This window comes from Vombatus ursinus, unplaced genomic scaffold, assembly GCF_900497805.2.
Source record: "Vombatus ursinus unplaced genomic scaffold, bare-nosed wombat genome assembly UNPS02009205.1, whole genome shotgun sequence".
Lineage (NCBI taxonomy): Eukaryota > Metazoa > Chordata > Mammalia > Diprotodontia > Vombatidae > Vombatus > Vombatus ursinus.
In genome coordinates this window covers 19,283,625-19,306,231 of record NW_020948983.1, presented here as the reverse complement: position 1 = coordinate 19,306,231, position 22,607 = coordinate 19,283,625, and the positions used below count along the sequence as shown (strand labels likewise).

Here is a 22,607-nt window from a genome sequence, read left to right as displayed (position 1 = left end):
ACACACACACACACACACACACACACACACACACACACACACACACAGACAATATTCTGGCCAAATTGTACTAAAAGCTGTTTTCCTGAACTTGACACTCCATCTCTCCCACTCAGTGCATTCACACCAATCATCCCATCCATTTGGAATACACACTTCGTCACATCTGTCCACTATCTTCCTATATCTCTTCTCTCTTTCTCAGCTAAATTCTTGAAAAATCTACACTTAGTACCTCCATTTCTTCTCTCATCCAATCAGTTACTAAGTCTTGTAATTTTTTCTATCTCTCTTACATCCGTCCCCGTTTCTTCACTTTACCACCCTAGTTCAGGCCCTCATTACCTCTCTCCTAAATTGTCACAGTAGCTTTCTAATTGGACTTTTTACCTCTGGTCTCCCTCTCCCCGCCAACTCCAATCCATCCTCCCCATAGCTGCCCAGGTCTGACTATGTCACGTTCCTCCCCACAGTAGATTCCAATTGTCCCCTAATACCTCTAGGATCAAGTAGAAACTCCTCAGTTTGGCCTTTAAAGCACAGGGTCACACAGCTAGTAAGTGTTATGTGTCTGAGGCCGGATTTGAACTCAGGTCCTCCTGACTTCAGGACTGGTGTTCAATCCACTGCACCACCTAGCTGCCCCCCACTGCACCTTTTACAGTGCCTAGTATGTTATAGAGGTTTAAAGGAGAATTGTGGAATTGAATTGAATCTGTAAAACTGAAATGGTTGGTCTGGGTGATTTCTGTGGTCCCTTCCTGCTCTGTTTCCTATCATGCTATATGGCAAGTAGGGAGTATCAAGGCAGTATTTGAGTGATAGTAGTCAGGCAGGCTTAAGATATTTACTCAGCAAGCAATCATTTGATGCTCGCTATGGGCTCCTGGGGGAGAGAGAATGCTAAAGAGGAGATGTAGCCTATCCTCATGGAACTTACAGTCTAGCTAGAAAGACCAAACATATATGCAAACTAGGGAAAAAAAAAGGGAAAAAAATCACAAAACTACCCTATAGTAGATTTATAACAATACTAACTAGACACTAGACAAATGCAAGGGAGAGGTAGAATAAGGCAGGAATTAGGATAGGGGATTGTCACCCAAGCTGGATCTGTGACTTGCAGTCAGAGCGTTGCCCAGAACATGGGAGGTTAAGGACTTTCCCAGGATCACAGGATCACATAGCCTGGGACTTGAACCTAGATCTGTCTGGTCGTAGGGTCAGCTCTCTGTTTACCAGACCATGCTGCCTTTGACAGTGTGGAGCCAGGGGAGCTGGCTCACTTCCTATCTGACCTTGGCAAGTCCCTTCACCTCCCTGAGTCCCAGTTTCTCTGTTAAAAAAAAAAAGGTGGGGGGCAGCTAGGTGGCGCAGTGGGTAGAATACTGGCCCTGAAGTCAGGAGGCCCTGAGTTCAAATCTGACCTCAGACCAAACACTCGACACTTACTAGTTGTGTGACCCTGGGCAAGTCACTTAGTCCCAATTGCCTAAAAAAAGAAAAAAGAAAAAAAAAGACGAGGGGTGGGGTGGGGGGTGGAATTGGAATGTATGGCCTCTGAAGGCCCTCCTAGTTCTGGATCTATGATTGTAAATATAAAATAATTTCCAGGGAAGGCACTAGCAACTAAGGGATCGCACCCAGTTAGGAACGTCTTCTTGAAGGCGAATGAGTCTTAAAGCAAGTCTCGGAAGGAATGATAAGTATGAATTGGTAGGGAGGTAGTAGCAGGGCAGCCCCAGGGAGAGGCATTTGTAGGTGCCTTTAACAGCCCATCTGGTGGGAGTGACAGAGCAGGGGAGGCTTGGGGAGGCTTTTACACACAGTTCTTTGTATGCTTTTTCTTTAGGAAAGAGGAAAGTACATTACCTCTTCCCTGATGGAAAGGAGATGGCTGAAGAGTATGATGTAAAAACCAGTGGACTACTAGGTAAGTGAAAGGATCTCACCTAGGCAGAGTGAGCAGATAGGACTTGTGGAAACCATAGAATCAGCTTCTCCCTTGGTTCTGAGTTGGATCTCAGGATCAGGTTCTCCTAGAAGAGATTGAAACTGTTGGGGCAAGCTTACCAGCAATTCCCCAAGAACTCCAGGCTAACCTATTCTTTTTTTTTTTTTTTTTTTGTTTGGCTAGGCAATGGGGTTAAGTAACTTGCCCAGGGTCACACAGCTAGTGAGCGTTATGTGTCTGAGGCCAGATTTGAACTCAGGTCCTCCTGACTTCAGGGCCAGTACTCTATCCACTGCGCCACCCAGCTGCCCCCAGAGTAACCTATTCTTAAGCAAAATGGTGCCTAGGGTCAGAGCAGGGTACAAACTCTGTCTTTTGGAAAACCCCAGGGAGCTTTTGGAAAGGGGCAGCCAGGGCCTCTCATTTTCCTGGTCTGAAAACCAAATCTCAGACAGTCCCATTAAGATAACTAGCTTAGGTATGGCTATTGTATTAAAGTCTGACTCAGGAAAGGCTCCATTTGGTCTGATTCTCCTGTGGTGGCTTTATTTCCAGGGCAGAGCAATGACTGTGTAGCCTTCCCACTTTCACCAATTAATCTTAATTCCTCTACCTCCTCCTCTCCAAGAACAGGCTTATGAATACAGTTTAATGATCTGATTTCTAGGGATTACTTGATTTAGCCAATTTCTCTTCTGGGCATGCATATCCATATTAACTAGTGAGTTGAATCCTAGAGTTCCTGTGCTGTCAATGTTTGACCTGGAGACTCAGCCTGTCAGCATTGGGAGTTGGCAGTTTGTTTCTGATATCAGCCCCTTTATTAAGTTCTATCTGAAAATGCTAAGACCAGTGATGGAACCACAGGATGGGTTATTTTCTTCCTGGGTCTGATCGACAGCCAGTATTGGATGGGGAATTTCTTTTCCCTTTTCTGACAGCTCATAAATGTCCTGAGTCAACACAGTGGATTAAACTGACTTGTGTTCTATTCCTCAGTCTTAAAGTATGTGTTCTGCGCATGTTCAGACCGAGCACAAAGTGTGGCTCCCTCCTTATTATGAACAGCTTGGGCTCTGGTCCCAATTGGTTTAGTCTGCTGCTATTAAAAATCTTGATGTGTTTAGCATGTGACACCAGTTCAGTGGAAACCAACACAGTAGTAATATCCTCACAATGCATTGTAATTTATAGCACTCCCTAGGGGTGATAGCCTTGGAATGCCTAACTGGAGAGAACATATGAAAGCGAAAGGTCACGTGACCTGCCCACTGCCAGGCCAGTCTCCATACCACTCTCCCAGCTCCAGCTCTTGCCTTCTGTCTCCTCCATGTGGAGCAAATCAAGAAGCTGTAACTGCAGCAAATGTACAGATCCCAGGTCCCTGCTTTACTTGGATGTGAGATGAAAATGTGGCCCAATTTGAGGTCAATTAAGTCATGGTATTTTAGGCCCATCGTGTATCATTACTCATATTGCAAGGTAGGGAAAGGAATGGGTGCCCAGACTCATACTTCTCAAAGCAGAAAAGGAAAACCAGAGCCAGAAGAGTAAAGCTTATCCAGAAAGTCATTGGGAAACCAAGTAGATTCGAGTCCAGCATTCTTGACTCTCAGACCCCCTTTCTTCATACTTCACATTTTTCTCCCATCCCTTCCATCCCTCAAAGGCCTCGTAGGTTTTATAGCTGCATGGTGCCCCAGATCTCTGGCCAACCCCAGGGCAGCTGAGACTGCCTCTTAGTCACTCAGGGTCAGACCACCTCCCTTCCCTCCCAGGGCACTGTTTGTTGCCTTTCAGCTTGAAAATCCCAACAAACTCATGAGCTAGGGTGACACTGGTTCACAGGACCAATGAAATTCGATATGGAAAGTAGGTGCTATGACAGTAAATGAGACCTTTCCTCTTCTCCTCAGCTTCTTATGCAGATTTGATAACAAGCCAGGCTAGTTTTCTGGCAGAAATACCAGAAAGTAATTGATGACGTTTGCCTGAGAGAAGGTTTGTCTGTGTTAAGAACCTTTATATTGATTTCTACCCCCTTTACCCTTTTTACTTCTATCCTTCCTACCTCCCACTCCCCAGGAATGTAAGTGGTCTTTATTCACTGAGGGAAAAGTGAATATCCGTGTCACAAAGATCAGAAATCCACAAAGAGGGCCTGACTGCAGGACAGATCTCTGTGCTTGATTACATTCATTTACTGGCTTACTCTGCCTTGGGATCTGACCACCAACCTAACCAGCCCAGGCTGTCTGCAGAGAATTTTGAGCATCTTCAACCCCAAGCATCTCACCAGCTTTATAAATGACCCATGCGCTTCACTTCAGCCTCCTCAGGGACAGGATGTAGCAGCTGTTTAATAGTCATACAGCAGCACAGCAGAGTTTTCGGGAAGAAAAGAAGAATCCTGTCTCCAGTTTACACTGCAGGGAGTATGTAAGAACATGGAATGTAATTATCCACATTGGAAATAGGCCAGGCTTTGGAACTTTGGGGGAAAAGACTTTGGGGACTGCCACTTTCTATCCCACCTGAATGGTGGAGCCATCAGTAGTCAGTTTAATCCTTTAGATTGGGTCATGCCAACTCTAGAGAAAGATCTGGACACCCCACCTCCCCCTCACCCACGCACCCTTGGCTCTAAATCACTTGCATCTTTCTCCTCAGACTCTTTGAGGTTCATTGAAAGTCTCCCTTCCAAGGACTGGCCCTGCCTTTGCTGGGGAGCGGCCTTGAACACACTGGTTTGGCTTTAACATATAATCAAATCAGGGTGACAGCAGGTGGAAAACATTCTCTTATTGCTGTAGAAACTGTCCTTGAATTCAGGAATAAAGAGGGGCAAAGGGACGGGAAGATAAAGTGTCTATATGTGCACATGTATTCATGGAGAGGATGAGGACTTTTCTGGAGTCATTCCTACACCCTGTTGTTGGTGGAAGGAGGCAGTGACGTCCTACTGATTTGTAGCAATTGCTTTCATTCTTTTGGTGAAAAAGGCTTGTTTGGGAAAGAGACAAGGGAAGCCACTCGGAACTCTGAGTTCCAGTCACAAGTAGCTTTTGGGTCAGTATTGAAGAGACCAGGGTGCTGTGTAGCACGAGAACCATGAGAACATGATATTCTCTGAAGCAAAATCAAGAAGAGTAGGTGGGAAATCCCAGGTTGCAATGTACTATGAGACTGACTGTCTAACATAGCTCATAATTACAGTAGCGTTGACTCTTTCTAGCATTGTCAGGGAATGCTCCCTATAAGGGAGTGTTATTTTCCACGTAACTGCCACCTCGATGCCAAAATTGTTTTCTTTTAAATTAAAATTTTTTTTATGGAAATATTTATCAAGTGTAATTCCCTATTTTATTTAGCAGTATAGTGAACTTTTTCTTGAAAACTCAAGGTCAAGAAATCAGCATTCTGACTCCAACTTTGCCAGTGTCCAATGACCATGGGCAAGTTATTTAGCCTCTCTTGGCTTTAGTTATTCTTTGTAATCTTTCTTTGAGTTGGGAGTGGTATATATGAGGAGATTTGATTGAGAGGAGGAAAGAAGTTGAAGGATGAGACTTCAGCTTCTTCATTTACAAAATGAGGAATTTAGATTGGATCAGATTATAGGACTATAGATTTAGAGCGCGAAGGGACACCAAAGGTCATGGAACCTTATTTTACAGGTGAGGAAACTGAGGCACAGAAAGGTTAAGTGACTTATCTGAGGTCTCATAGGGAGTAAGTGAGCTGGACTTGGATTTGAACTCAGGTCCTCCAATAACAAGTCTTTCTTTTTTTAATAGTATTTTCTTTTCTTTTTTTTAATAGTATTTTATTTTTCTACCCTCTTTGCCCTTTTTTTTATTTACCTTTTTTTAAGAGACACAGAGAGAGAGATTTGTGTATTTGAATCCCCAACACTCATCACATATACGTAGATACTGATATTAATCATGGCCCCTGCCTTAAAGGAGTTTGTATTCTAATGCAGAAGATAAGAGGCAAATAGCTATATGTGTGTGTGTGTATCTCTACATACCTACATACATATATGTGCACATATATGTATACACATAAGCATATGTGTATCTATACACATATGTATAGATACATATATAAATGGGTATATACATACACCCACACACATATGTTTAAATGGAAGGCAATTTCAGAAGGAAGGGACCAGAGTGTAGAGGGTTGGGACCAGGTCTCTTTCAGTAGGTGAGATTTAAGTTGTATATTAAAGGAAGGCAGGGAAGCTAAATGTTGGGGAGTGAGGAAAGAAAGCATTTCAGGCTTGGAGAAAGGACAGTGTAAATGCATGGAGTCAGTAGATGGAGTTGTATGTTTAAGGAACAGCAAGTAGGGCTATGTAGCTAGAATGAAGGGATGTAGCTGTTTAGCTAAAATGCACGAAGTATAAGAAAACCAGAAAAGTTGGGAAGGGCTATAAATGGCAAACAATTTTCTATTTGCTTTTGGATGGAATAGGGAGCCAATGTAGTTTATTGAAACAGAAGTGAGAGGGAGTGTCATTGTTTAAAATGTTCTTTAGAAAAATTACTTTGGTACAGAGTTCACATATATGTACATCTGATCAGTGTCAGCCTTGGGCTTTTAACAATCTTTGACCAATTTGTTCACTGTGAAAAAAATTATCAACTTCAGAAATACAGATTGGAAGAAGTAGGTCAAGAAGTTGCAGAGTGGCAGATTTAGGCTTGATATAAAAATAAAAACACAAATAATGTTTTCTAAAAATGGAAGAGATTACTGTGAAAGATAGATGATTTCCCCATTCTAAAAGTCTTTGATCAAAAGCTAGATGACCATTGTTTGGGGTTATTATAGAAGGGATTACTACTCAGATATGAATTGGATGAGATATTCTTTGAGGTCCCTGCTAGCTCTGATATTTGTGATTCTGATTCTGAATGAGACTAATTCTCACCAAGTCAGTAGTTATGTTGGTCAACCCTAGGCTATAATTCAACATGGCTCAGTCGTGTCAAAGATTCGTATCATTACTCAAGATGTGGATTAGACAAAACACTGTGTTTGGAACCTTATACAATTTATATCATAAATGCTTCAGAGAATCATCTGTACTGGGAATGCAACTGAAAGAAAAATTCTATGAGTGGGGCACAATGGTACACTAGTTTTGTATAAAGCATATCTCTTATATTAATATAAATCTGTAGCTCTTTTTACAGTGAAAAAAAAACTTTTTTCTTTTTTAAATAGTATTTTATTTTTTTCCAATTCCTTGTAAAGACAATTTTAAGTCATTTTTTAATAAAATTTTGAATTCCAAATTTTCTCTCTCCCACCTCCCTAAGACAGTAAGCAATTTGATACAGGTCACATATGTGCAATCATGTAAGACATATTTCCATATTAATCATATTGTGAAAGAAGAAACAGAACAAAAGGGGAAAAAAAACACAAAAAAATTAAGTGAAAATAGTTAGCTTCGATCTGCATTCAGTTCTTCCTCTGGAGGTGAATAGAATTTTTCTTCATGAGTCTTTGGGGATTGTCTTAGATCATAGTATTGCTGAGAAGAGCTAAGTCAATGTTGCTGTTACTGTGTACAATGTTCTCCTAGTTCAGCTCACTTCACTTTGCTTCAGCTCATGTAAGTCTTTCCAGGTTTTTCTGAAATCACCACCTCTACATTTCTTATAGCACAACAGTATTCCATTACATTCATATCCCATAACTTGTTCAGCCATTCCCCAATTGATGGGCATCCCCTCAGTTTCTAATTCTTTGCCACCACAAAAAGAGGTACTATATTTTTGTATTTGTTGGTGCTTTTCCCTTTTTTATGATCTCTTTGGGATACAGACCTAGCAATGGTATTGCTGGATCAAACAGTATGCACAGTTTGATTGCCTTTGGGCCTAGTTCCAAATTGCTTTCCAGAATGGTTGGATCAGTTCACAAGTCCACCAAGAGTGTATTAGTGTTCCAGTTTTCCTATATCCTCTCCAACATTTATCATTTTCCTTTTCTGTCATATTACCCAGTCTGAACTGTGTGATAAGGTACCTCAGAGTTGCTTTAATTTGCATTTATCCAATCAGTAGTGATTTAGAGCATTTTTATGTGACTATAGATAGCTTTGATTTCTTTATCTGGAAACTGCCTGTTCATATTCTTTGTCCATTATCAATTGGAGAATGAGTTGTACTCTTATAAATTTGACTCAGTTCTCAAAACATTTGAGAATGAGGCCTTTATCAGAGATGCTGGCTGTAAAAATTGTTTCCCAGCTTTTTGCTTTCCTTCTAATTTTAATTGAAGTGACTGCTTTTGTAAAAACTTCAAAATTTAATATAATCAAAATTATCCATTTTACATCTTGTAATGTTCTCTATCTATTGTTTGGTCATAAATTCTTCCCTTCTCCATAGATCTGACAGGTAAATTATTCCTTGCTCTCTAGTTTGCCTGTGGTACCACCCTCTGTATCTAAATCACATACCCATTTTGACCTTATCTTGGCATACGGTGTAAGAAGTTGGTCTATACCTAGTTTCTGCCATATTGTTTTCCAGGTTTCCCAGCAGTTTTTGTCAAATAGGGAGTTCTTATCCCAGAACAAGTCTTTCTCTGATACCTCACTGCCTTTCTGTCATGATGACTAGATGATCACTAAGGTCATTCACAGCTTTGACACTTTATTATTTTCTTGTCCTACAGTGATGTCCCTAGGGCCTGTGGAGCTGTAGAGTTGGCCTTGCAGTAGTTGGCTCCAGACTGATTTTGTAGTCCTCATATCTCTTCCATTACCCGCTGTCAGCCGTTGTGTGAGTTGTTGTCATCACTTTGTCTTCTGAGAAGCAGTGTGTCTGCTATTCCTAATCTGTTTTACACATACTAGTCTAGGTAAGGGCCTGAGGGTGACTGCCTTTCCTACAAAGCAAAGTTTGATTCCCTAAAGTGAAATTTTCTTAGGTTGAGGGCTTTCTGTAGGGTTAGTAATGGTTAATTATAAAGGGTTAACCTTCTACGTCTGGATTCCTTCAGCACCAGAGTTACCGTTTTTGATGTTTACTTTTATGTTGAGGATAGGACCCTTTTCTGATGACTCATTTGTTTTCTTTTCTTTCTAGTTAGAAAATGGCGGGTAAAGAATGCTCTGGGAGCTGTGAGCCCATGGCAGACAGAAGTGGGAGAGCCAACACATCCTTGCGGTGGAGTCCTGGGGTCAGAGCTCATCAAGGAAAGCAGTTCTAATGTACGTCTCTCTGGCCAGGTTTTTAATAGGCCAAGATAAAGGTATTCCTATCAAAACTGGGTAGTTTGTTATTCTGGGTTAGGGGCTTTGGACTATAATTTTTTGTCAACAGTAATATCAGGGGCAGAAGAGGTTGGGTGAAGGGCATCTCCCCGTGGGTACAAGAAGTGGGGACATTTGGAGCTGTAATTTTCTCTCCCCATGTTTGGAACACATCATGAATTGGATTGCTCTCCCCAGCCTATCTTCATGCGGAAGGACACAAAAATGAGCTTTCAGTGGCGGATTCGTAATCTTCCCTACCCTAAGGATGTCTACAGTGTCTCTGTGGACCAGAGTGAGCGCTGCCTTATTGTCCGGACCACTAACAAAAAGTAAGTCACATGATGGGTGGGGGGCAGGCAGGCAGGCAGGCTGGTGAGCCTGGTTGTGTGGCCTTAATGAGCAGCCACTGCTTTCAGTTAGGGTTTCTGCCAAGGGGGAAGGAGGACTGAAATCTTTCTGGAGGGAGCATGATAAAGAATTGAAAGGACACAGGATTTAGTCAGAGGGCCTGAGTCCAAGCCATGGTACTGCCATTTAACTGCCCATGTGACCTTAGACAAGCCATTTCACTGTCCTGGGTCTCTCTCTCACCTTCTGTAAAACAAGGGAATTAGACTTTTCAATCTGCAGGGTCACCTGCAGCTCTAAATCTGGATCCTTTGATTTGACGAACCCAAACCCCTTCATAGTCTTGAAACTGTCACAAAGCCAATAAATTGGCTTCCAGGACAGTGTTGCTTGGCAAGCTACTTACAAAGAAACTGGTCTCGACTGCTGGCTTTGTTGTCCCTAGACTTTTGGTGCTATGTATAGCCATAGTTTTGGCTTCTTCTATGATCCCAGGATGATACATCTATTTGTAGCAATAATTTATGACAAGTCTGATCAGTGCTGGTCTGGAGAGTGGGGAACCTGGTTCCCCTCAAAACTGAGGAGCCACCTCATTGAGCACGTCTAGGGAGTTCATATTCTAATGGAAGAGAGAGAGTGTATATAAATCAATATATACAAGATATATGCGAGTAAATGGAAGATAACTTTATAAGGGAAAGCTCAGGCAGGGATAGACTGGGAAAGACCTGCAAAAGGTAGGATTTAAGCAGAGTCTGGAAGGCACCAAAGACCAAGAGTCAGAGGTGAGGAAGGAGAGCATTCTGAGCATGGGAACAGGGAAAGTGTCTAGGCACAGCGACAAGAGATGGGGTCTCAGCAAACAGCCCAATATGGCCAGTCCATAGAGTGCATAGAGGAGGGGTAAGGTATAAGAAGGTTGGCAGAATCTAAGGGGGCCAGATTGTGAGGAGCTTTAAGTGTCAAACACAGGATTTTATGTTTGATCCTGGTGGCAATAGGTAGAGCCACTGGAGTTTATGGAGTGGGTAATGGGGAGGTTACATGGTCAGACCTGTGCTTTAGGGAAATCACGTTGGCATTCGTGTGAACGGTAGGCTGCAGTGGGGAGAGATTTGAAGCATGGACACCATTTAAAAATCTTCTTGCTGTAAGTCTAGGCAAAAAGTGAAAAGGGCCCGAACTCAAGTTGTGGCAGTATGAGCAGAGAAAAGGGTATGTATGTTAACGAGATTGTGAAGGTAAAAATGACAAAATTTGGCCAGTGACTAGCTGTATGAGGTGAATGAGGAATTGAGGGTAACACCGATGTTCTGTAGTTAGGTGACTGAGAGTACCGTTGGTACCCTTGACAGAGATAAGGAGCTGTGGGAGAGGGGAAAGATAATGAGTGCTGTCTTAGACATGGGAAGTTTGAGGTGCCCACAGCAGTCCAATTCAAAGTATCCAGTAGGCATTTGTTGATGCAGGGCTAGATATATTGATGACCTGGGAATCATCAGCATAGAGATGATTGTTGAACCCATGGGAGCTGATGAGGTCACCAAGCGAGATAACAAAGAGAAAAAAAAGGGGGGGAATAAAGAAGGCCCAGAACAGAACCTTCGGAAGTTAGTGGGCACAGTGTGGATGAAGGTCCAGCAAAAGAGACCGAGAATGAGTGGTCAGACAGGTAGGAGAAGTTCAACAGACACCAGGAAAAACTGGAAGAGAGAAAGTAGTCAGGAAGAAAATGTGGCCAATAGTGCCAGATACTACAGAGAGGTCAAGGAGGAGGAGGGCAGAGAGATCCTGCAGTTAAGGAATCTTTGATAACTTTGGAGAAAGCAGTTTCAGTTGAGTGATGAGGTCAGAAGCCAGACTGCAGAGGCTTAGAAGAGAGTGAAGGGAGAGAAAATTGGAAGCACTGAGTGCAGATGGATTTTTCAAGGGTTTTAACTGAGAAGGAGAGGAGAGATAGAGGATGATAGGACCTTGTGAAGATTGCTTAAGGATTTTTGTGGCCTCCTCCTGCTCTGTTAGCCCTGGGTGAGTATGGCTACCAGAGGAAGCTGATAGGAGGAGTTCAAGATTAGACTGCGGCAAGGATGTGATCATGGCTAGCACACAGAGACAGGGGATTCCAGAAGAGAGGATAGTTTAGTTACCGAGGTGAGGAACCTGTGGCCTTTATAATAGAATATAAACATTTATTATTAGTATCAATTACTTTTTATTAATTTTAAATAAATTTAATAATAAAATAATATATAATAATAATATTTTTAAAGAATGTGGCCCCTTAATAAAAGGATTTGTTCTGTGAAGTTTGGATTCAGTCAAAAAGCTGTCCTTAAGGACCTAGAGGCCACATGTGGCCGCGAGACCCCAGGTTCCCCACCCCTGTAAATATAGGCTATGTGGTGTCCTTTTGCTATATCTCCATCCACATGTCTCATGGGAAGGGCATATGCCTGTGGTCAGGGACAGGATCCCAAGCTGCTACTCATGCCCTGGCCCTCTCATCTCCTTACACTGCCTGATCCCTCTCTCCTCCCTGCCTTTACCTTAGCAGGCCAAGGGTGGCCAGTTACCTGCCTCACTGGGACATAAGGAGATTAATGAATTAATATCAGGGTTATTGCTGTACATGCAGCCAGTGGTTAGCTCTGTCTATAAATACAAAGTCATAATAATAAAGGGCTTATGTTTATAAAGCACTTTGAAGTCCTCAGATAACAGGCAGTTTATTCCTGTTATTATTCTCATCATTAACAGGAGCCTATGCTTGAAGTGGAATTTAGCAATTCCAGACAATACAGAAATTGCTTTTAGGAAAACAAAACTCTGCTCTTCAGTGAGTATTCCCTGATGTGGAAGGCCCTAGTTCTAACATGGGAACAAAAGTGCTTCTGAAAGCACTGGAATTTGCTGCAGAGCAATTCCTGAAGCCAGCTGCTGCCTCCTTTTTCTCCCCCAGAGGTCACTGTCGAATACAGATATAAAGCAGAAATGTGATTACTCGGGAAAGAAAACTGTTTACAAAAAAAAAAAAAAGTACAGTGTTGAGCCTGCATCTACAGCAGGCCCAGCCATAGGTGGCGCTGTTGGCCAGAAGGAGCTCCTCTCATTGGCCTAGAGCTGACAGAGCTAGAGAAGATTGTCAATGGCTAAGCCTAGATGGAGAATTAGCCCAATTCAGATGAGAAACACAGTGAAGGGAGACACCTCAGGCCTGGAGGGCAGGTCGTCCTTAAAGGGGTCCCCACCCCCAGCCTTTGGCCAGGGGTCCTCTCTGGGCACCAGGAGGGACTCCAGCAGCACCAGAGACATTGTAGATATGACATGCAGAAGCTTCTAGACTCTTGTTTGAAACCGATGGCATTTTCATCCTGCTCTTGGAATGATGGCTTCTATGTATTTACACCTCACTGCTTATGGGGGAGTTCATAGTAAACATGTAATTGTTAACTTTTTCAAAACAGTCTTGTAGCTAAGGCTTCCTTTGACTCTTTCAGTCTGGTGAGGCACACAAGTGCTAGACTGGTATCACTTGGGTCAAACAGGCGAAGTAACCTGCCCAGAATCACAGAGGAAGTTCATGGCATCGCCAGAGTTAGAGCCAGCACTGTGGCTCTCTCTGTCACACCTCCCAGATCATCCAGTCCAACCCCTCCATTCCCAGATGAGGGCTTTGAGGCCAACAAAGAGTGTTACAAAGCTGATAAGTGAAAGGTCGAGGATGAGCCCGCATCCTCACGGTTTAATTCCTTTGCTCTTTCTACTATACCACTCTGTTTTTTCTTATGCCCTGAGTATGAGCTTCCAGGAAGGAGATCAATGGTTCCTCTGGATTCTGCCCTAGTCAGATAGTATCTGGAGTATTGTGTTCATTTTGGGGTATAACAGTTTAAGAAGGACATTTATTTAAGTGGAGCATGTCCAGAGAAGACAGCCAAGAAAGTGAAGTATCACAAATTCATGTCCTGTGAGGATCTATTAAAGGAATTGGAGATGTTTAACCTGGAGAAGAGACTCAGGAAGGAGAGGAGAGCTAACTTCAAGTTTGTCAAATCTACAAGCATTTATAAAGTACCTACTAAGTGCCATGTTCTGTGCTAAATGTTAGAGATAGAAAATAGGTGAAAAGTCCCTGCTCTCAAGGAGCTCATAGTCTAATGGGACTATGCCGACTGCTGTGTGCAAACAAGATATAGACAAACAAATTGTGAGGTAATTAATAGAAGACATTAGCTTTAAGGAGGCTCAGGAAAGGCTCCTTGTAGAATTTAGAACTTCAAGCTGAGATTTGAAGAAAGCTAGGGAAGCTAGGAGGCAGAGAGGAGGAGGGAGAGCCTTTCAAGCATGGGGTCAGCCAATGAAAGTGGCTAGAGTTTGGGAGATGGAGTGTCCTTTATGAGGAAAAGAAGGAAGTCAGTGTCAGTAGATTGTAGCATATGGAGAGGGGGAATATCAAGTGTGAAGACAACTGGAAAGGTAGGAGGGGGCCAGGTTATGGAAGGCTTTAAAAGCCAAACAAAAGATTTTATATTTGATCCTGGAGATGATAGCTACTGAAGTTGATTGAATTTCGGGGTGTCATGGTCAGATTTGTGCTTTAGGAAGATCAGTTTGACAGCTAAGTGGAGGACAGACTAAAGTGGGCAGAAACTTAGGATGGGGAGACCAACCAGCAAACTATCGCAGTGATCTAGGAGCAGGGTGATGATGCCCTGACCCAGCAGTGGTAGTACTAGAGAAGAAAAGCGGACATATTCAAGAGATGTTGTAAAGGGAGCAATGACAGGACTTGGCAAATGATTGGATATGTAGAGCGAAAGAGTGAGGAGTCAAGAGTGACCCCTGGTTTGAGAGTCTGGGTGACAGGGATGGTGGTGGAACCCTTGAATGTAGTAGGGAAATTAGGAAGAGGGGAGAGTTTGAGGGGAAAGAAAAATATATGGATTCAGTTCTGGACATGTTAAGTTTAAGATTAGCCAGTTTGTGATGTCCAATAGGCAGTTGGAGATGTAAAAATAGAATTCAGGAAGGATATTAGGGCTAGAAAAGCAGATCTGAGAATTATCAGCCGAGATGATATGGGAGAGCTGATAAGATCATTAAGTGAAATAGTATAGAGGGAGAAAAGAAGAGCCAGGACAGAGACTTAAGGGACTACCACGGTTAGCAGGTGTGACCTGAATGAAGATCCAGCAAAGGAGACTTGAGAGTGGCCAGAGAGGAAACTCAAGTGAAAGAGTGGCATGAAAAACCAGAGACTGTCAAGGAGAAGAAGACAGTCAAAAGTGTCTAAGGCTGAACAGAGGTCAGGAACATAAGAACATAATGAAGTGAGGAACATAAGAGGTGAGAAGGGCCCATTAGATTTGGCAATTAAGAGAGCATTAACTTTGGAGAAAGCAGTTTCAGTTAAATTATGAGATCAGAAGCCAGACTGCAAAGAGTTAAGAAACAAGGGAGAGGAAAGGAAGTGGAGGCATTGGTTAAAGGTACAAGGCATTTAGTTACAAAGGGGAGAAGAGATATAAGAGGATAGCTAGCAGGGATAGAGGGATCAAATGAAGGTTTAGGATGGATGAGACGTGTGTTCGTAGAATGAGTGTGTTTGTAGATGGAGAGATTTAAGATGAATGAGAGAGTAGAATAATAGAAGGGGCGATCTGCTGGAGAGGTCAAGATGGAATGGCATCACTTGGACACGTAGAGGAATTTGCCTTGGAAGGGAAAGGACCACCTCTTTACGTAAGATGGGGGTGAAGGAGGAGAAACTGATAGAGGGCATCTGAGGTAAGGGGGGGAAAAGAGGTGCTCTTGGAAAATGTCCTCATTTTTCCCAGTGAAAATAAGGCAAGGTTCTCAGCTGAGAGCATGGGGGCAGAGGGAGCCATGGGAGATTTGAGGAGGGATGAAAAGGTTTTGAAAAGCTGCTGTGGTAGGTAGAATAGTAAGTAAGCTAGAGATTGGTAAGGTTAAATGATTACCTTGCCAGAGTGGAGGCCCAGTTGAGATTATGTAACATAAATCTGTAGAGGACCCAGTCAGCGTGGTTTTATGATTTTCCTCATTTTCAATCATGTGGGTAGCATCAAAAGCAGCAGATAGTGGAAGTGATCCAAGGCTGATGCTTGGCAGTAGGATGAGAGGGCAAGACACACAGAAAAAAAGTGCAGAGCTGAACTGGCACACCAAGGGGTCAGGCTGGGGAAAGGAGGAGGATATGGCCAGTGCAGGGGTGATGACCTGAGAAAGAAATGAGGCTGGGGGATTTGGAGGTCACAATGAGGATGAAGAATAGCTCTGGGGGTGATGGTGAGGTCATCTCTGTGTATAGCTGTAGAAGGATAGAGGGGTAGGTCACAGGAAATGAGTAAGTTGAAAAATGGGAAGGTTAGGGTATTTGAGGGAGTATCAATATATAGGTTGAAGTCTTTTAGTATGAGGGCAGGAATTGAGGAGAAAAGATTGAGCCAGGCATTCACTGCATTGAGGAAGGAAAGAAAGTGTTCAGGAGGTCGGTGGGAAACTGCCATCAGAATCTTGAAGGATGACAAATATGAATTGAATGAATCTCAGAGGAGGAGAGGTACTGAGGTAAGGTAGCAGAGAAGGAACCTGGAAGTGGCGGTGGGGAACAAGGAGTATTCTAACTTCCTCCCCAGGAGCAGCAATTCAGGAGATCTGAGTGAAAGTATAACCACTGCTAGAGATGACAGCTAGAGAATCTGGCTCATTCCTGGGTCTCAGTGAGTGTGTGAAGATGAAGGGAGCAAGAAAGGAAAAGGCTACAATGAAAGCTAGTTTGTTTCCTATGGAGTTGGCATTCCAGAGGGCACAGTGGAAGGCTTGGCAGCTTCAAAGTGGAATGCAGATGGAATGTGTGAGAGGCTGTACTGTAGAAGACAGATTAAACTGGGAAGATCTGGCCCCATATGGCAAAGGCAAACTTAGGCTGGATGTCAAGAAAAATGACTGGTGAGAGTTGCCCAGAAGTGGAGGAAGGGCTTGCTTTGTCCCTGGAGGTGTTCGAGCTGAGGCTGGAGAACTGCTTGTCAGATATGTTCTGGTGGGGACTTCTTCCAGCATGGATCCAATTAGATTATTGCTCAGAGTCCCTTTCAGCTCTCAAATCCCCTAGTTCTGTGTGTGCGTAAAAATACCCAATACAGGGATCACATCTGAGAGTATGTTCAGTGTCCTGACCTAGTACCCCCCACTACTCTGCCAAGAGGAAAGAGGGTACATCTCATTATTTCTTCACTGAGATCTTCATTGGTTTTTCCATTAATCAAAGGTTCAGCTTCCTTTTAGTAATCTTTTCATTTGCATTGATATAGTCATGGTGTATATTCAACCAGGCCATTTTCTTTTCTTAATTATAGTGTATGTGTAAAAGGAAGAATTTACTTAGAAAGAATAAAGCTCTGGCACGTTTGGTACAGGAGAAATAGAATATCAATAATATTCAGGCCTCTTCTGGTGGCTTCTGTTTCCCCTAATACCTGGCCTCAGAGCTAAACATCTTGTGTTTGTTTTCAGAGTCTCAGTGATTCAGTACTTGTGTATTGGTGGGCACATTTATATGGACCTCTGTGTGTACAAATAGGTGTCTGTGTAAAAATGAGTGTGTACAGTTAAGGATATATGTCAGTTGAGTGACATATGAAATATGGGAAGGTTGTATAGAAAAGAATATGTATACACAGCACTGTTTATGAACAGGTGTACGTGTGTATGCAAGAGGTCGGGGAACCTGTCTTCTCTAGCCTATTTTGTTAATGGCTTCTAGTGTTGTTGGACCTTAAACTAGTGAGTTGAGGGGTAGACTAGAGAGGGGATAGTGCCCTTCACTGACTCATAAGGGAACTCTTAGAGTTATAAGATACAACCTACTCATGTTACAGAGGAGGGAAACTGGGACTCAGAGAGGGGTAATGACTTGTCCATGGTCATACATACAGCAAGCTGGTGGAAGAGCCAGAATTAGAACCTAGGTATCTTGACTCTGAGATTTGTTCTTTTTCCATTTTACCATATTCAGACTAGGATTCTTTGAGCATCTCTGGAGTCTGAGAAGGGCTCCTTAGTAGTGATATTGTGGGGATTCCTGTGTGAAGATTATGGTGGGAGCCCCACTCCTTATAACCACTCTCCCTACCTTGTAACCCAAGAGTCATGAAGAGTAGCACTTTGGAAATCATAAAGCATGATATGAATGTCAGCCATCACTTCCCTGTCTGGGGCTCTCTGCACTTTGTGACGCCCCACACTTCCCTAGCCTCATTCCGGCTCTCCTCCATAGGCCATTGGACTTTAAGATGAGAGAGAAAGGGTGAACCAGGCTTTGAAGATGACAGCAGTTGGAAGTGTGCATGTACAGACCTCGTTGTAGCATTCAAGTCTGGGAGTCCCCACGGTGCTGTGGTAATGCTCAGGAGGTCTTTTCCACAAGTGCCAGGTGTAGGGGCCACTAATGGCCCAAACCGAAATAGAGCCACTTCTCCTGACCCCATAATTACCAAAAAGACTTTGTGTGGCAGAGCTCGAAGTCATGGGACCTGGAGCCCTGTATCTTACGGTGGCAGGCAGGACTCTGGGGAAATTGCCTACAGTTAGGCTTGTCTGGTAATAGAGTAGGTCTCATTTGAAGCAACTCCTAGTATAACTGCTGATTAGAAAGTCAAATGCAGTTCTTCTGAGATCCTCTGGGTGAGCTCCAAGTGCAAGGAATCTGCTAGAGGCGTTGTAATACCCCGGACAGAAGAGCCCATTCCCTTGCCTGATATCAAGTGCCATTGACTTCCTGATGCCTGGTTGTCTGGAAAGCTCTCTGAGTGGCACCACATTCCCAGCATATACTAGGGTCTTGCATATATTTAGTACTTCAGTTGTTTGTTGAATTGACCTATGAGACTAAGCTTCCAAAGTAGCCCTAACCTCTCCTGCCTCTTCCTTCCCATTTCCCAAGTCTCACTGTTCCCATGAGGCACAGGGCGAGACTTCCTGCCACACTGAGTGGAGCTTCTTGACCGAGGCATTTCCCCTAGTGCTGAGGCCTCCTGTGGCAGAGGACAAAGCAAGAAGGAGCCCTGCCTTCACACCAGTCCATCCAACCCTTGGGACTGTGCATGTTTTTCTGTGTCTTAGCCTCCCTTTTCTGTGTACTGCTTTTTTGTGTCTGTTGGTAAGAAGTTAACACTTCCTTAACAAGTCTTTGTGTTCATCTAATCTCTGCTGTTTAACCTTTGACACTTCCCTATTATCGGTGTCTGCCACCTTTCCGAGGCCCAGCCCAGTGACCCTGTAGCCTCAGGCAGAGGCTAGGAAGAGCTGGAAGAGCAGAAGGGGCCAGCATTTCACCCCTGCGGGCAGGCGGATGGATCGGCTTTCTCTGGGGCAGAGCTTTGGAAAATAAACTAAAGGTTTTGTGCCATTAGTGCCTCAAAGCTGGTGTGTTAAGGAAAGGAACATCCCTTGTTCCTCTCCTTTTGAACTGTCAGCCTTTAAGTAAACATACTTCCTCTCCCGTCCCTCCAGTCGGGTAAAGGAGAGCCCTGGGGAGGAGAAGGCCAGGGACCCTCCCCTGACCCAACCCGGATGGGGGGAGGGGAAAAGTAGAGCAATTGTAGCCAAATGTACCTGGTCATCAAGGCCTTTGAAGTGCTCCCATAGAGAGGCAGCTTCCCCACCCCCAGCCCTGAATCCACATGCCCTCCCCACCCCCTCCACAGGTTTCTACCTGCAGAGTGCTCCTGAGGGCATCTGGGAAAGCAACAAAGCACCTCTCCCCAGTACCTGTCCCTCCCTCCCCATCTTGGCATTCCAGGCTGAACTTCCAGGCTCTGGTGGACAGGGCAGGACTACTAGGAAGGGGACCTTTAGATGCCCAGCCTGGTAAAGGTTAGGGTAAGTGACCACCAGTGTGACCCCATTACCAGGAAGTGAGTTGAGGGTTTGGTGGACCAAATGAGATACCACAAATAAACACTTTGCATAGCTTTAATTGCTCTATATGCCTCCTTGCTGTTCTTTGAACAAGATACTCCATCGGCAGGCATTTTCGCGGACTATCTTCCCCCATCCCCAATACCTAGAATACTCTCCCTCATTTCTGCCTCCTGGCTTCCTTCAAGTCCCAGATGAAAATTCCACCTTTGAGAAGGCTTTCCTTTATTGATTATCTCCAATTTATCTTGTATGTATCTTGTTTATACATAGTTGTTTTTTTTATGTTATCTCCTCCAGAGAGCAGGTTGTCTTTTATTTGCCTTTCTTTGTATCCCCAGTGCTTTGCAGAGTGCCTGGCAGTCAGTGCTTAATAAATGCTTATTGACTGAACTCATTAATAACAAGCACAAGACTAAGAATGAGATCTGGGTACTAGCTCTGGCTGTGCCATCTAAGCTGTGTCACCTTGGGCAAATTTCTTTACCTCCCCCCCCATCCCCACTTGTTTTCTATAAAATCACATCAATGGACTAGATGATCTGAAATGTCTATTTTAGAGATAACTATTCTAATATTTTAGTTATGGTTCCATTACTCAGGGTGTGACCTTGGGTGAGTCACCAACTCTCAGAGAACCTCAATGTCCCCATCAGTGGGAATAGTCTCACAGTTTATCAATTAGCATCCTCTGAGTGATGTCCCTAGGTTACCTCTACCAAACGATAATGAATAACCTAGTGACTGAGTAGACATAGCCTGTTCTTGCTGAGGGTTAGGCAGAATTATCTGAAGATTAATTTTTTGAGGGGAGTTAAGGGTTCAGGTAAGAGACTCCAGCAGGGGAGTCAAGGATCCCAAAGTGAGTTACAGGACCGTTATACAACGACCCCCATAGAGGGGCCATTTGGCTGGGAAAATAATCGTTTTGGAAATGGATAAGTTGTTTTATACTTGCTATTGTCTCTCGTGCTTTGTAGAATAGTAGGGTCAGATGTAGACCTGAGAGGCCCTGGAGTTAACATTATCAAAAGTTTGCTGCCAAGAATCCAAAGAGTGGTAGGATGAAAATAGCACTTGATACTGACCTATTTGCATAATCTAATTATAGCCTCACAACCGGCCTTTTACCTAGGTATCATCTCTGAGTTATAGGTAAGGAATCTGAAGGCCCAGAGGGGAAGTCACTTAATTTGCCTAAAGTCACACAGGCATTCAAGCCTAGACCTTTTGGCTCCATGTCTAATGTTCATTCTAGAGATCTCTTACATGATGGCTGGGGAAGAAGAGAGGGAATAGTGATTTCCCAAGTAGGATGGGTTCTAAGGAACTGCAGCTATTATTTAAGATGGGGATTTGCTTGTTTGGGGACAGAGGGGAGTTTCAGATGTTGAACAGATTTGTAGCCTGTCCCTTCGAACTTCCCAAAGGACCCCATTACCTTGTGAGCTACCCAATGTGGTTATGTCCAGAATGCCACAGTTACAGTCATTTGGCTGTGCCTGCTGCTACTACCTTTACCTTCTTTTTTACCACTTTCCTTCCAGAAAGGAGCACTCGGGCAAGAGCCTCCTGGCCACCACTCTTCCCTGATCTAAAGCTGGGTAGGGGCACAGGACACCCAAGGTTCAAAGTGAGTCATATCTTCTCTCTCACAAGGGCTTGGTTTCTGTGTCAACATCTAACAGGTACTACAAGAAATTCTCCATTCCTGACATGGACCGATACCAACTTCCCCTGAACAGCTCTGCATTGAACTTTGCCTATGCCAACTGCACCCTGATCATCACTGTAAGATCCACCTTCAATATCCTTTATTCTCTCCCCCTTCCTTCCCTCACATAAAGATCCCTGCTTCTTTTCTGATCTGGGGGTATGATAAGTAGGAGGTAGTTTGGGGGAAGTATGGAGTACTAGTCTGTGGGACTGGGGGCATGTGTGCATCGCTGTGGGGATGGGAAGCAACTGTGGGGTCATTATCTAGGAAGAGTAAAAGGCCCCTCCTTGTCCTGATTTATCCCTCTCACCCCCAGTACCAAAAGCCAAAGGAGGTCCTAGATGCAGAGGAAGAGTTGCAGAGAGAGCTGAGGAAGGTGAAGACGGCCAATGGCCAGAATGGGGACTGTAAGACCCAGTAACCAGACCCACTTGTCTGCAGACTTCCTAGCTTGAGATCTCTTGGATCATTTCAGCAAAGGTTCCTGATGACCAGGCCTTGGCTTTGCCCTAACCTGTTTTTGTTTTTGTTTTTTGTTTTGGTTTTGTTTTCTTGTTTCATTTTGTTTTTGTTTTTGTTTTTTGGTGAGGCACTTGGGGTTACACGACTTGCCCAAGGTCAGGTTTTGCCCTTACCTGAAGGAAGACTTGATGGGTTTCAGGATTTATCACACAGACAGATAAAATTGAGCCCTGGAGGCATGCCCTGACCTAAAAATGGTTCTTCCCTGGTCATCTAGGTTTGCTAATTTCCTGAGTAAAGTTGATTTGAATTACCCTTATTCTTAGTGGAGCTTCTTTTGACAAAATCTCAGAGAGATCTCAGAGGCCATCTGGTCCAACCTGCACCAAGAATCTTTTAGGATCACAAGCATGAATCACCTTACCTCTCCCCAGTATGACAGCTTCCAAGCAAGCCTCAGCTTCTGCCCTGGTCTAAGGTCCTTGGATGTACCAGTGTACCACTGGGCAATAAATGCTCCCCTCCCTCCATGCTTTCTGGGACTGTAAATCTGTAGGGGAGGCCTGTGGATCATACCCTTCCTCTCCCTTTATACCCCATCCCCACTTTAATCTTCTACTATTTCAGCACAGCCTGGCCTCCAGTAATCTTGGGTTAATTGAGCAGGAAGCCCAATGGCCAAGAATATGGGAACGATGAGGCAAAATTCTTTCTGGATTTGGGACTTTTTGAATGTTTACATAGAGTCAAGGTTGATGCTAGAGGGGAGGCCTGGTCAAGCCAGCCCAGCCTATCCAGTAGAGTTTAACAAGAAGCACATAGTTCTACGAGTGGGAACACACAGAGCAAGGACTAAATATCCTTTAAGCACATGGAGGAAGTTGTTTAAGTCT

At 43.8% G+C, this 22,607-nt stretch overlaps 1 protein-coding gene across 1 annotated transcript in view; it reads left to right on the top strand.

Moving 5' to 3' along the window:
• The window catches only part of DPCD (deleted in primary ciliary dyskinesia homolog (mouse)), a 23,035-nt gene extending 1,002 nt beyond the window's left edge, over positions 1 to 22,033 (top strand). The window contains exons 2-6 of the mRNA XM_027851799.1: positions 1,853 to 1,933; positions 9,073 to 9,197; positions 9,438 to 9,571; positions 21,224 to 21,326; positions 21,569 to 22,033. Of these exons, the coding sequence (XP_027707600.1) occupies positions 1,853 to 1,933; positions 9,073 to 9,197; positions 9,438 to 9,571; positions 21,224 to 21,326; positions 21,569 to 21,673 (548 nt within the window). The 3' untranslated portion in view covers positions 21,674 to 22,033. The remainder of the gene's footprint in view (positions 1 to 1,852; positions 1,934 to 9,072; positions 9,198 to 9,437; positions 9,572 to 21,223; positions 21,327 to 21,568) is intronic.
• Positions 22,034 to 22,607: the final 574 nt, after the last annotated feature.